Genomic DNA, 15,827 nt, shown 5'->3' with positions numbered 1-15,827 from the left:
GGCTCGGATATCACTTTAAACTGCAGGTCAAACAGATTTAAATCAAGCAAAGATTTAAAATCGCAGAATTTCCAGCTCATAAGGCTGGGCCCTTTAAAAATTATATGTAAGGAAAGCACTTGTAGCCTTGCCTAGCCAAAGATGATAGATGACCAAATCGTCAAGTGACAACTCTGCTTTTTTTATGTAGCATAAGCTTAATCAAAAACTACCTTCAACCCCTATTGCTCTTTATCAATCAACAACTATGTATTATTTTATTATATTCCTAAAATCCCTCAGGAAATAAATCTCTTGATTTTAATCACACAAATACAGTCGACCACAATAAAGGAATAAAATCCATCTCAATTTCCCCAACTGACAACTACAAAATGTCCATTGAATCAATTCAATTTTTATCACGAACAAGAACAATAAAAGGCAACACTTACCAATTGTTGTAATGACAATGATTGAATAGAAGAGTGAGCCAGAGAATGTCCATTGTGGTTTCGATCCCGGTGGATATCCATCCCATCCATCATCCTTCATTGCTTTTAATAGTTGTGTCTCGAAATCCTGTTGTAATTATTTTATTTTTTACCATGATTGAAAAAACTCGGGAAATATACATCCATTCAATCAATTTCACTTACCATCAGATGTCTAATCGTTTCGTTGATCCACACCTCTTGCTTCAGATACATCATTTTGTCTGTTTGATTCCATATCATAAATGTTGTATTTTTACGTATATCTACCGTTCCATTTCGAACCTAGGAAGAAGTGTAAGACAAAAAAATTGTGAATTAAAACTTCAAAATTGTGTTCAGCTCAATTGAATCATCAAACTCTATACACCCGTACACCGAATATAATCGAATTTCACTTTCCCATTTCCTTTCGAACATTTTCCTTGATTTTAATTTCATTTGAAAAAAAAAAACTATTTTTCACCCCCATCAATCTGCTCTCGCTGTAGCGTTAACTATTCAACACAATACACATAATGATGAGCGGAGCAGCAAATGCAAAATGCTAGCAAAATGGTACAGTGATTCAAATTGCAATTCAAGTACTTGATTTTCTCACATTTCAATTGCACAAAAGTTGTGTTTTATTTTCACACTATTCTGATGCTGCAGTTAACGTGAAAGGAAATTGTTTTGTGGTGTTGTAAAGATGGAAAATTGAAAAGCTTGAATTTAAAATTCACACCGAATGTTGAATTGAAATTTATTTGAAATATTTATTGTGGAAAAACTTTTTTTTTTTTTTGTAATGCACGCAATAAATCTGACTGAATTTTTTTGCTTTTGGGATGGAATGTACGATAAACTTTTAATGGAATTGAATTTTGGTTGTTTATGGATTGTTTTGGTGGAAATTTTGGATGCAATAGTGGAATATTCAGCGGGATATTAATTGTTAGAATCAGAGTTCAATGTCGTTACAAATTGACTTTTCTGTATGAAATCTGAATACTTTTTGGGCTCATTTTGACCTCTGGTTAAGTTTGTTAAATTAAGTCTTACAAATACAGAACTATTTTATTGTATCCCAAATATCCCTAGTCGGGCAATCAATTCGAAATTTGATACTAGGCAGATAAGACCATGGCATGGTCTTAGATCCAGTAAGATTCAAGTCACTTTCCAACTCAACAAAACAAGATCCAATTGGATTCAAGTCACTTACCCTTTTAGAATACAAAATCCAGTTTCTAAAATGCTCCAAATTTATAAATTTAACTAAATCAACTTTGATTGCTTTGATTCAAAATTCCCCCAAAAAGAATTAAATAAAATAAAACAAAAAATCCTTAATTTTACAGTAACACATCATTCCAAAGCTTGTTGAGCCTTATGTCACTGTTAAATTTATTATAATTTCTCAAATAATTAAAATTCATTTTGTCTCTTTCTAATTAATTTTTTTCTCCTTCCTCTCAATTCCTTTCAATCATAATCCTCACATAAAATTCCTTTACTCATACAATGTTGAGTATGAAGCTCAACATGAAGCACAGTAAGTGCTGAAAATTAATTACATTTCAATAACTCTATCTCTATTCAGTCATGTTTTCCATCCACTTACTGTCTTGTTATTCCCAACTTGAGAAATGTCAAATGATGTGCAAATTTAACCATAATAATAATAATAAAAAAAACTTCTTACATTCTCATCGTATATACCGCAAAAAAATATATATTCTCTTAATTATAATATTATGTTTCTCATAATAATTTTTTCGTTCCCAGCAATATGACATTAATTTGCTTAGCTCGCTAATTTTCATGTAGAACGAATTTAATTACGTCGTAAAATCATTAAGTCATTAGCAGCTTTAATAAGTAAACATATGTTTGTGTACCATATACACATTTATGTACTCCTCATCATCATCATCAAGTGCCTTGTCTCATTATTTGCATACCCTTAAAGTTTATTTTTCAATATACAACATCCCTTTTTCAAAACTTGGAAAGGGTACACATTCCTTATATCTTTATGTCTTCTTAGAAGTTTTTTTTTTGTTTTGTTGATGAGATGATGTGGAAAATTTGTTAGAATATTGAGTTTTAAGGATGATTTTTGGGTGTAAGGGAATGGATGTTGAGAAACTCTATTGACAACTTTGACTAGATCATGATTTGGATCGGATCATTTTGATTCAGAGCCGCACTAAGACGATTCGTGGATACTAATTGATTAACAAGTGAGAATGCCCCAAACCTCTACACTCTTGGATAATCCTCTGGCATGTAAGGCTACAAATGAAGCCTATGAGTCAAGTTTCTACTATATATGATTCAAAAAGTGAGAAGGTGAAAAGTAAAAATATAGAAGCATCAAAGAGCTTTATCAGCTAGATGGAGAGGCAGATATTTTAAGAAGAATCAAAATAAAAAGGCTCCGATGGGCTGGTCATATTATCAGAAGCCCTGCAAAAAGACCATTTAATAAGGTCTTTAAATCAAACTTTGTGGATGGTAAAAGAGCTCGGGGTAGTGTTTGGTATTGGCAACTGACAAGAGGAAGTCTGCGAGCTTTAAACGATATCTGAGGGATGCTGGATCACAGTTGATCCAGTTGGGAGACCATCGAAGTAAGTAAGTAAGTATGATTCAAAAAGAGATAAGTGAAAAATTCTCCTGCCAAATCTCGAACCAATGATCGCAGGTTCGATATTGCAATAATTAAGTACCAAAATATTAAACCATTTCGCCAACGAACCATTTTGAATAACACTTAATTTTGATAATTGGCTTATAAATTCTTCATTTAGTTCATAGATACTCGGATATTCTAGAATATAGTCATTTTGGTCTATTAAAATTTTAAATGATATGATTCAAGTGCCGTCGTTTCCTTTCGAGTTGCTACGCTAATCACCAACCAAATCAGATACCTACTTGCCCAATCCCCAACAACTTCCCATAAGGGTTTTAATTTTAGCATAACAACGTATGAGAATTTTTCATCATCTTCATACTCTCATAGCCCGTAAATAATTTAAAGTATCATGTGAAGATTGAGAACTTTATGACCTTTTATCTTCTTGTACATATTCTATAAACTCCATCTATGATAACAACATCATCACCATGAATGAAAATAGTATGTGGAAGTAAGATCAACATTTATCAGTATATACGGCATAGAGAAATTTTTCATTTTATGAAATAAATTATGTAAAGTTAGAGGCAGTTAGAATCATAACTCACTTAACTCCTTAATATCCATCTCCTGGCTTAACTAAGCTTCATACATGGAATGACTGTGTTATATTTTTGCATATGAAGGAAGAAAATTTTTAATTAATTTTTGTGCTCAGTTTTAGAAAGGCAAGAAAAATTGTTTTATTAGATAGCTGGGGATGGGAACTTTAGATTGAGTTAATGAATAATGTTTCCCAGAATTATTAAAATTTTTTGGTGATGTTTGTGTCTGAAATTAAAACTTTTAACCACGTGAAGATGGCTGGGGTTGATGGAATTTTATGTATTTACAACTTTGCTCATCTATTATTTAAATTATGCATGAAATTCCATAAGAATAAGGCTTGAACATGAGCATATGTGTATGTAGCATAGATAACATTAAATCAATAAGCAACTGCTTTCAAATCATCAAAGTTATTCCAAAAATACATTAAAAATTTAAATTTTATAATCGAAAACTTTGATCCCATTAAAAGTATTGATAATATTGGATATACTTCAACATATGATGTTCTTAAAAATTACCCATTAAATCGACATGTAAGTGCTCATTCATTTTTATGTGTCATATATCTCTATAAAGTCATTCTATTCGCACATGTAACAGCTAGTCCTTCTTATGCATTAATGAAAAATTTTTCAAGGAAAACTTTAGAAAAAAAAACCGTTCAAGAGTTTTACAACAAAACCTCTAACATGAACAAGGAAAGGAGTAAAAAATTGTGTATAATATGTTTTTGTCTATAGATGAGAATTTGGAGAGAATGAAACAACTTTTATGATAATAAAAAGAGATTGAAGAGTTGGTGACCCGAGTGATAAAGGTTTTGGATGGGATTGATTAGATTAGCATCAAAAACAAAGATTATCGGATTCAGGAGGTCAAAAACTAGCATTTTTGGAATTCCTTCAATTTAATAAGATTTTTCGTGAAGTTTTTGGCGATTTATGCAAAAAAAAAACTTCAACTTCTTTATTCAGGTAGAGTCAAAAACCTTCTTCTTACATCCAATAGTGTTCTCACACTCAAGTCTTGTTACTATACAGTAATCAGATACCCGAGATCCAACATAGTCCTGAAATTCATGAACTTGTCATATTAGACTGCACGTGTGCATAATTGGATCTGGTGCGAGTTTAGTGTCGTGAATGTGGTCTGATTCTTCGATGAAAAGTGAATAATCATGCCAAACATGCCAATTAGACGACAAAACAGAGAATCTGTGCAAGATTTGTGATGTGGACAGTAACAGAGTCAGATGAGAGGCCTTTGGTAATAACCTAGACTCAAAGTCGGAGCATGGTTCCAGTAAGTAAAAAGTAATCATTCCTAACAGTTCATGTCGAAAATCGCGAAAATTCACAGCTCAGGATACAAATGACAAGTGACAGAACTAATTACAAGATGTCCTGTGTCTATGTGACAATTAATAAGTGAGATCAGAGGTCTCCTAATGTTGGCTATATTGCAGACAAGTTTCTGATATTAATAATGCTAATATAGGATTAATTATTATTTATTATTTAAAATAACAATATTTAATACAACATATAAGAGTTCGAATCCTACAAAATTAAACTTCAAATATTTTCTCAAAGTTTCCCATAAATTTTTTCTCTATCAATTTATTTTTTTTTACCTTTTTCTATCCTTTTAATCTAAAAACATAACCTAACCTTTTTAGCAGCACGACACCAAAACACAAAAAATAAAACTTTCTACTTAACCCGGGAGCAGCAAAAAAAAAAAAGAAATTTTTATCGTTGCGTGTATTTTACAATATTTTACGATGCCATAAGCATAAAGTACTCCTCTATCTTCATCCTAATGCTTTTGCTACTATGTGAAACAATAATTTTAATTAAATTTTATTTTCATAATTTCACTCCATGGTTGCAGGAGTAAAAGAAAAGAAAAAAAAACTTATTACACCCCCGTATACATGAGTATGTCTGTAAAATTTATATCTTACTCGAATATAAACATATGAATCTTTATGTCTGCTATATTAGAAAATGTGAAATAAAATCTACTTAAAAAAGCTTCTACTTTTATTCTTTGTAAAAATTGTGCTTATGAAGAAGAATTCTTTTTCAACAATTTTTCTCATTCACGTCTCGGTGTGCGGATGTATTTATGTTTACAGTTGTTATGATGAGCTTTTTTAGGAGGTGAACGACGCTGAATAATGCTTTGAAGTTTTTAATTTTGCTAGTTTTTATTACACTACACATTCGTGGATGATGCTGTCGAATTTTGGAAGGTATCTCAGCCCGAGTGACGCAAATGAAGGAGGTTCCGTTTCCATTTGCCTCCCATAAGGCTGAGAATAATTGGCGGCTTCCATTTACTTACTTACTGGGACCATGTTCCGACTTGGATCCTAGGTTATTGCAAAAGACCTTCCATTTGACTCTGTTGCTGGCCACATCGCAAAGCTTGTACAAATTGTCTTTTTTGACATCTAATTAACATTCCCGCATTACTGCTCTACGCCAGGTTGCTTTTGGGCGGCTTCCATTTGGTATTAGCAAAAGCGTTTTACTCAAGTTGCTAGATTTATGAAATGGACGGTTGTAAGCCTTACCATTCGTACCCTAATTGTGGAGCTGAAAAAAGATGGTTTGAATAGGCTTTTACTCTATGTCCTTTAATGTACTTATCCAGGACTATAGCTCAGTCGCCAGCGGTGTATTTATGTAAATAATGCTTGAATGGCCCAGCCTTATGAAAGTGATCTGGATCCTACTGGATCATGTTTTTAAGGGTCTGGATGCTATATGAATCCTACTGGATCTTGTTTTTAGGTCTGAAAGTAAACTGGATCCTACTGGATCATGTTTTTAAGGGTCTGGATGTTATATGGATCCTACTGGATCTTGTTTTTAGGTCTGAAAGTAAACTGGATCCTACTGGGACTTATATTTTAAGTCTGGAAGTGATCTGATTCTTACAGGATCTTGTTTTTAAGATTTGGAAGTGACCTGGATCCTACTGGATCTCGTTTTGTGGACCGGAAAGTGAACTGGATCCTACTGGATTTCGTTTTGTAGATCTTAAAGTGAATTTTTAATCAATTACTGATTGCTGGGTCAAAAATGCGCTTAAGTCGCTCGATCAATAACACGAGGACTTTTGTAATTTTTAAAAAACGTTAGTCAATAAAAAACGGCGGCCGATAAAAATGGCGGGCCGTTTATTTTTCAAAACGGCGGCCGATAAAAACGGCGGGCCGTTTATTTTTTCAAAACGGTGGCCGATAAAAAACGGCGGCCGATAAAAACGGCGAGCGATAAAAACGGCGGGCCGTTTATTTTTTCAAAATGGCGGCCCATAAAAAACGGCGGCCGATAAAAAACGATTGCCGATAAAAACGGCGAACGACTGGCCGATTCTCTCGGCCGCCGACATCGGCCTTCGCAACTCTGTTTTGGGAAAAGCAGAACGGAAATTACACGTTCGAAGCTGTCATAAAAACATTTTGGCGAGTCTTATAGTAACTAACTAATGCACTTTGGGAAAAGTCGTTAAGTACACACCATTTATTGCATATAAATATATTAAAAAACTGTGCAGAAAAAAAATTGCACTTATAAACGTGATTTCTGATTGCACTTGTGAAGTATATGGTTTCATACAAATTTCTTTCTGTGATTTCTGCTTGCTCTTGTGAAGTATATGGTTTCATAAAAAATTTTTTACAAATCAACTTTCCATATGTCTAGTTAAAGTCTAGTTAATGTCTTGTTACATTGTCAAGACATTTTTGGCAAGATAAATGGCTAGTCGAATCATGTCTAATACTAGATATTGACTAGCTGTGTCCACTCGGGATTGTTTTGATTAAATATCTACTAAATACATAAATTTAACTCATATTGTGGTTTTGAAAGTTAACACGAAGAGATAGCAAATCGCATTTCATGTCCTTATGATTAGAATGGCTGTATTCATGAATAGACTTAGATCAAGACATTAAATCATTCAAAAATACTAAAAACAGGACTGAGAAGTTAGTTGTGTGGTATATTTCATTGAAGTCCATTCAAGCTACGTTAACAAGTGTTGAACGAACCTTCTCTGCATAGAAAGTTTAAAGTCGAAGTTTCCTAATCATATGACTTAAAAAAAGTTAATATTTTAGTTATTTTTCATTATTATTCTTTAGAAAACTATTAATTTCATTACTATTAAGTTGATTGTTATTACTAATTATACACTAAGCGTGAATATACAGGCTAATTTTTGAAAATTCAGATGTTTTTAGTGTCATATCCATACTTTCGAAAATATTTGGTATTTGTACAATATTTGGGGGTCTCGATATTTGGGTATTTGGTATTTGTACAAATAGTAAAAACCCAAATAATTGACAACTCTAGCAACTCTGATTTAAATTTGTTGTACCACACTCTTTCTACAGTTTATAGTGGGATCCGAACCACTTGCAATCGTGTATTTAGCAATATCAGAGAATACCACGAGAAGATATATACTTGACATTCGTTCAGCTCCAAAGTAAGACTTCAACTTCCCCAATTCACCCAAAAAAAGAAGTTTAGCAGAGCTTTTAAAGCTCTTTGTAAAAGCCTTCTTTATATGTGTCGCTCGGGCCAGATTTTCTCATGAAGAAAGTTGAAATTTTGCTAATTTCAGCTACTTTAACCACAAAAGTAAGTTTATCCTGCAAATAAAGCCACTTATTTTCAACAACTAGCTCCCCAAATCACATAAAGTTTTCCATTTTAATTGAATTTCCCTAAAATTTAATTATTTCTATAGAATTTTTACTTGTTTTTCATTCGAATCTCTTCAACATTAACATCCATATTCAATAAAACTCATTCACTTGGAATAAAATCCAATTTCCTTTGCCTTTTTTTTTTGTTTATACATTGCTCAACTTGAAGAACTAAAGAAACCAATAAAACTTTTTCATAAGAGACAAAAGAAAGTTTTTCCTTAGTTTTTTTTTTTGGGAAAAATGAACATTTTCATCAAAAAGGAAATTTTCTTAAAAGTTGTTGTGCATGCATGCACATTTCTTGTTTAAATATTTTTGTGGCTTATCTAGTGTTTTAATACATTTATGTTAGGGATTATGCTTCCTTTTTTTGTGCAATTGTCTTTTGGTATATTTAGTAAGAAACAAGAATAATTGAATTTAGAACTGAAATGCAATCAGGATTTGAAAAGTTTAAGGAAGAATTTGAGATTAATTAAAATGTATGTTTAGCCTTTTAAGGTATTAATAATTACTTGACCCAGAAACTATTGTAGAAATTGCAATTGTTTTTTAGTTCTTTATGGATGTGATTGACCTAGCATAACAGGCAAAGCATGCTTTCATGGTATGCCTGTTAGGGCTATCTATTAATGATTTTTTTTTTCTCTAAGACCAAAATTGAGCTCTTATTGACTCTTTGTGTGGAAAATAAGCATATTTAATTACAAGGTTGAGGGGTAAAGGGTCGAAAATACTAGTTTTTAGTGTTCCCTAATATTTGAAAGAGCCCAATATACAATGGAAATGAAGGATTCGGTCATTTGAGCTGGAGACACTACGAGTCGTCGTCTACGACTAGAGAGAATATAATACGATGCCCTATAGACCTTCATTTTAAAGTGTAATCCAATCCACTTACAATCTCTGCACTTTGTAAGGATACGAGGACATCATTAGACTTCACGTACCCTGTATTATTGTAGATACAACAAGCATAGAAGACATGAAAATGTGCCGAAGACTTCAAAACTCTACCCATCATAGACTTTGGCACCTAGTTGCATTTAACATTTTATAAGCTAAGCCCCTGCCCTTTTTTTGGAATAAAAAATCAACACTCCTCTCAAAAATTTTTCAGTTCACCCCTGATTTGCGTCCTTTAACGGAAAATAAATAGCCTCAAAAACATTTTTCCTATATTTTATCTGAAATATTCTGTTTAAAAATAATTTAATTTAATATTTATTTCCCATTACTAATTCAATTTAATACACATAATTTAGTTCTCCAACAGCAGCAAACATTAAGATATCCTGCAGACAAAACTGCAACATTTAAAAATACAACCAAGAAAAATGTCAAGAGACAAAACTTTAAAATTGTAAATTTTATTGAAAAGTAACCAGAACTCTGCGGTTCTCCATTGAAATTTAATTCATCAACGAGATCATGTTGATATTAATTTAAATTCCCATTTCACAACTTCAAGAGCTCCACCCATTTCGCATTTCACTGATAAATGATGAATTGCTACTCGAGTTCTCTTTTTTTTTATTAAATTTTTATTTCTCGATGACAATTTTTATGTTTTTTTATATCGCTTCCAATTTATGATGAAATTCTCGTATTTTTTTTTTAAATTGATCGGTTTTATACGAAACTCAAAATCGATTAAAGTACACATTTTTGGAAGGAATATAAGCCTTTTAAATTGATAAAAAATTAGCATTAAAGTCTATTCAAATGAAACAATTTTCTAAATGCTAACACAATAGGCATGCCAAGCATAATTAAATCCCAAATTACCTTCAATGTTCTATGTCAGAATTTTTAATTATACTTTTTCCCCGAGTTTAACACCTACGGATGTTTTCAAGCATAATATTTTACTTTTAATTGAAATGTTTGTATAGTCTATCAAGAAGATGAAGCATGTTAAAATTCTCTAATGGCAATGTCTACATGTAAACATTTTGTGTAGGCGAAAACCAAAACAATTTTTTTTTTGTGTCTTTTTGTTATTTAGGAAAAAATATATCTGATTTGCAATACAGCTTTTAATGATATTAGAAATAGCAATTTAAAGAGCTTTTTTAAATATTCAAGCCTATTCAAGCTACTGATGTGTGGTATGTTTCAAGATTTCGTAGGTGTATTTAAATTCACATTGAATGTTTGTGTTTGATTAGCATTTTGATTTTAAGTTCTAAGAAGATATGAAGAATTTTGGAGAAAATGACGTAATTAAAGATTTTAATGGAAAATGATTAAGTAGAATTTCGACCATATAAAGTTGTGTATTATGACTTCAAGTCAATCAATATTCTACTTATATTCAAGAGTCATCAAAAATGAACGACTTGCAATAGATTAGATTTCTTAGAAAATATTGGGTTTGTATGGCTCAAATACGTTAAAATTTTTACCAAAAAATTTAACATACTGTAAAGAATAGTTGACAAAATTTGATGAATTAACTCGAAGATCGCCGATTCGAATCTTGTCCTTCATCTTGAGGACTGGAAATTTTGCAGATTGGCCTTCAGACGAGAAACTTCTACAATAAGCAGATTAACCAAACATAAATAAGGAGTTTCAGATGAGAAAGTAGTTTGAATTTGTTTTGAATTTTTGAATTTGCAAAGAAAAAGACGTTCAGAAGCTCCAAAAACCAACAATAGAGACAAATGGAAAGCAATCCGTTACAAACTAAGTTTTACTTAGGAATATGGATACAGTAAGTAAGTAATTTCTAAATTCGTGTTTTATCAAAAGTTTATGTACTTTACCTGCTTAGTGTACGAAATTAAGACGAAATTGTAGCTTTGACCTGCGTTGGACTAAAGAACTTGAAGATCGGAACGAAAAATCTGAATCTGAGCTTCAATTTTACAATTTTATCATTTTATCGATAGAACGGATCCGAAATTATCGCATGGTGAAAATTTTGAAAGCTACTGCTTCATGCTCTCAGTACTTCATTACGTCATTTTCAATCGGTTCCTTAATTTCATTCACCAACAATACAAACACCAAACAGCATTTCCGAATTAAATTCGAGACCAAAATAGCACATTTTACTACCTTTTCCATCCACTACATCAAACGGCCATTAAGAATTGGACTTCATCAAATTCAAATAATATCACTTAAATGCCCAGTATAATATAAAAGACCAATAAACTGCCATAAGGCACCTTTTCTTTCCATTTTCTCTTTCTTCTTCCTCTTCATTCACCTTTCTTTTTAATAAACTCACAAAAAAAATTTTTATGCTTAAAATTTATGTCACATAATAAAAATTTTTCACCATACACACTAAATCACATTCCATTTTCATTTTTTTTTATCAGGCAAATGTCAAGTCAATAATCGCACAATGTATAAAAGAGCTTCCAACTTAGGAAGAAGAGAAAAAAATGCAAAGAAAGGCATTTTTGTGTCGGGTTTAGAAATATTTTTTTTTGTACCTTTTTCCACACGATCCCTAATGTATTTGTGAATGTGAATGAGTATATCCATTATGTGGTAAAATCAACTACATGTATGCATAATATTTAATTTGGTAGAGGAGATTTGGGGATAAGAAGAAGAATTAAGGGAGAAATTATTTTGAAGTTTGGAGTCATTTTGATGGATCTGGGGTAGCTAAAGGAGTTCAGAATCTTTAGCAAAGGAGTTGGTTCCTTGAAAAGCATAAGGCGTAAAAATGACCACAAATCCTATGTTAGTCCAGAGTAACTCTGACTTGGGGACAGATTCAATGAAATTCGGCTTCAGAACAGACTCATGTCGGACTCGAACTGGATTTTTCGTATTTTCTCGACCATATTCCATTCAAATTTGTTTTTCTAGATTACCAAATAGCACAAATTGTCTAATAGATCCAAAATTAGGCTCCAGACATGCGTAACTCTAGTATTGTACTGGATTTGGTTTAAATCTGGGGTTACTCTGACTTGGTTCCTAATTGAGCTAGATTTAAACCGAATTTGTCTCTTTGAAAGATATTCAGTACTGTGATCTAAGTCAATTAAGTAATTGTCAATTCTATCTCATAATCCAATCACTAAACGACAAATGTCATTGCTGGGACAGTAACACTAGTTTGTTACACAGCCCTTGGATAGAATCCACAAGCAAAAAGGCGGCCAGGAGCTATAAAAGCTACTTCGCGCAGAACGGTAATAAAAGAATGTCAGCTCCCGTCAGCTCAACGTGCGGACAGAGAATTTGTCCAAACTAGGAGACAGAGCTAGCAGCAGAGTCAGATGGAAAGCCTTCTGTTGTAACCTAAAATCCACATAGGAACATGGTTGCAGTAAGTAAGTAAGTAAGTAATCAATAACCAACCTCATCCCACTTTTTGTAAAAATCCGTATCATTTACCACTCTAAATTACCTGCTACCCTCAAAAATGTCCCTTAACACCACAAAAAAATCTTCAATTCTAAAGAAAATTCAAGTGTTAAATTTTCAGTAAAGAACGTTAATAAAATTGAGTACGAAAATGCTTCGTTTCTGACACATTAAACCATTTTCATCTACACTTAAGTGAATACTATAAAAAATATAAAAAAGTCTTATGAATCATAGACCGAAATTGAATAAGACGAGATTGTTAAGTAGAAAACATTTTATGAGTAAATTGAATGAAGGAATAAATATCCACAGGCACTTTTTTTTTTGCATATAAGAAAAAGTCTATGAAAAGTCACGAATGAGGGGAGGAAATGAGAGATGAAAGATAAGAGACCAAGTCCTTCCCAGTCACATACAAATCTATCTTTATTTTTTTCTGCTTACTCAGTAAGAAAAATTCTCGGACGAAGGTGGAGATGGAGAACTAATTCAATTTTTACTAAAAATGCAAATTTTCTGACCATTGATTAACATTTTATGAGATAATAACAATAATCATAAAAATAAATCAGAATGGCAGATATGAGTATCATCATGAAATTATGCCAGCAGTGACTATATAAATAGAAGACAAATAAAGAAAGAAGAATGAGAAAATTGTAACAAAAAAAAATGCAAAATAATTGAAACAAATTGAAATGGAATCTCTTGGAAGAGAATGGATCATAAAATAAATTGATGGTACTTTTAGTGATGATAAAATGTTCTTCTTGGAATTTTTGAGGACGTCTTCTTAAAATTCTTGCATGTGATGCAGTTTTGAGAATCGGTCTTCAAAATTTAGTTGAAATTTAAATATTAACTCACATTTTGCATCAGAAAAGGCATAGAAGTAGTTCAGAAGTTTATTAGCTTCATAGAGGGACTGATACCCCTAGTAACATAAATGAAGATTGCTCAGAATATGGCTTTTCCATGGATATATAATGACTGAAGGGCCCAGCCTTATGTGCTGGAGGCTCTGCGATTTTAAATCTGTTGTACCACACCCTTTAGACCTACAGTTTATAGTGGGATCCGAACCACTTGCAAGCTCTGCACATTGCAAAGACACGAGTACGTCATAAGACCTGATGTACCCTGCAATGTACCTAGTTACAATTCGTGTGCGCAAGATTTCGTAATGAAAGTCATCCAAATACTAGTATATCCTTGTATACCTAGCAGTGGAGACAAATTGTGTGCCAAAGACCTCAAAACTCCACCCAACACACGAACCGAGCTTCATAACTAGAACGGTGAAATGGAAAAAGAGCTTCGAAAATTAGACATGGCCTGGGATTGAACCCAGGACCTTTGGCACGTAAGGCCAACGCTCTACCATTTAGGCCACTGATGCCATTTCACCGTCCATTTTCCATGGAACTTTAATAAGCTTTGACAAATCTCTTTTATAATCACCAAATTAAAATTACTTTAGTATGTCATTTGGCTGCCAAAGCTCCTTAGTTTAGCCCTCTTCATTTGTCTCGCTTGGATTCTGTAAAACGAACCAAAGTGAACAGACTGAAACTTATATGCTGGATCTTCAGAAGCTCAATTAATTAAGGTCTACAAACCATCTTCGTCACTATACGAAAAATGGGTCTAATGCAGCCATTTCGATGAAGTCAGGGCATCATTACGTTTAAGCATTCACTCGGTTATTTAGCGATTCCCATTTGAGAAAGTTGTCTCAAACAGACAAGGAGTATACTCATGAATATACTCACATACTCAGATACTCGCATACTCGTGAATATTCATATTGATTGAGTATATTCATAAGTACGACCATTTGGGTGAGTATGGTCATTGTCTGTTAAGGTGTTGTGCTGATTAAGTTTGAAATTGGTAAAAGATTGGTAAAAGATAACGAAGTCGACCAAAGAAGAACTCTTTGAAACGTGTTGCTGATAGAGGCTGTATAGAAAGTCAAATTTGAAATTGGCAGACGAAAGTCAGCATCAGCCAATATCTTAGGGAATGTCAATTTCCAATTATAACAGATAGAAGTCAGCATCAGCCACCATAGGTCACAATTATCTATACGGCCAGCCGAAGAAGCATGCAATATGCATTAAATCCCTTTAAATATCCAATACAAGGAAAGTTTTCTCTGAAAAATTCATAATCTCTGTTAACTTCCTGCATTCAATTTCATCTAGAAGAGATACATAAAGTTTCAATACCCAATCGAGAAGGATTTAAAATATTAAATCTCACAAAAAATTAAATTATAATTTTATGAGCCACCATGAAAGGAATAAGAAGGAAGCATGTAGCATAAGAAGAAAATGTTAATTATTCTCAATCTCCCTTGCTTATATATTATTCCATTTTCACATCGCTTATGTCGTTCTCCACAATGTATCATCCCCTAGAGACCGACAGAGAAGAAATTGAATTTTAATCTTTCCATTTTACCCTTTTTTGGTGTTGCTTCTTCCTTTAACATTTTCTAGCCCCCCACTTAATATTATTTTATCATACTTTAACTCATAATTTAATTTCTCTAATGGATTTCACTTCTTTTTCTTTTAATTCCTTTTTTCTCTTCTTCTTCTTTTTTGCTCTTTACTATAAAAATTTGGGCGACGTAAAAAGAAGAAGATGTAAAAAAGAAATGAAAAAAGTACTTTTAAGTAAAATGACAACAGCAAAAGTTTCCCTCCAATTTTCTTGTGTTCCTTCTTGTGATGAAGGGAAGAAAAAAGTTCCAACTTAATATCATTAACCAATGAAAAAATCTATAGCAGGAGATTATTTACTTGCTCAAATATTTGAAGAGATTTTTATCTTAAAGGAACAGGGAGTGGGTAAGGAACAGACACTGGTGGATGCTTTAAGAAAGCTTCTGATTATGGGATTCGATTATAAGATTTTTAATCAAATCTGTCGTTATTGGATTTAACTTTCATATTGACTAATGAGCCAAAATACGTTAAGAGCGAACTTCCCGAATTCTTACAATTTTCTGGATAAATTCTAG

At 32.5% G+C, this 15,827-nt stretch overlaps 1 protein-coding gene across 5 annotated transcripts in view; it reads right to left on the bottom strand.

Moving 5' to 3' along the window:
* LOC139097678 (uncharacterized) overlaps positions 1-15,827 on the bottom strand; it is an 87,485-nt gene that overhangs the window by 59,831 nt on the left and 11,827 nt on the right. For all 5 annotated transcript variants that reach the window (XM_070649588.1, XM_070649587.1, XM_070649586.1 and 2 more), the window contains exons 3-4: positions 639-758; positions 435-561 (exon numbers count right to left, since the gene is read on the bottom strand). In XM_070649588.1, the coding sequence (XP_070505689.1) occupies positions 435-561; positions 639-758 (247 nt within the window). The remainder of the gene's footprint in view (positions 1-434; positions 562-638; positions 759-15,827) is intronic.

The sequence above is a fragment of the Chironomus tepperi genome, unplaced genomic scaffold (genome assembly GCF_022539635.2).
Source record: "Chironomus tepperi strain 1889 unplaced genomic scaffold, CSIRO-AGI_Ctep_v1 contig_427, whole genome shotgun sequence".
Lineage (NCBI taxonomy): Eukaryota > Metazoa > Arthropoda > Insecta > Diptera > Chironomidae > Chironomus > Chironomus tepperi.
Note: the sequence above shows the minus strand (reverse complement) of the source record. Positions and strands in the feature narration are given on the sequence as shown.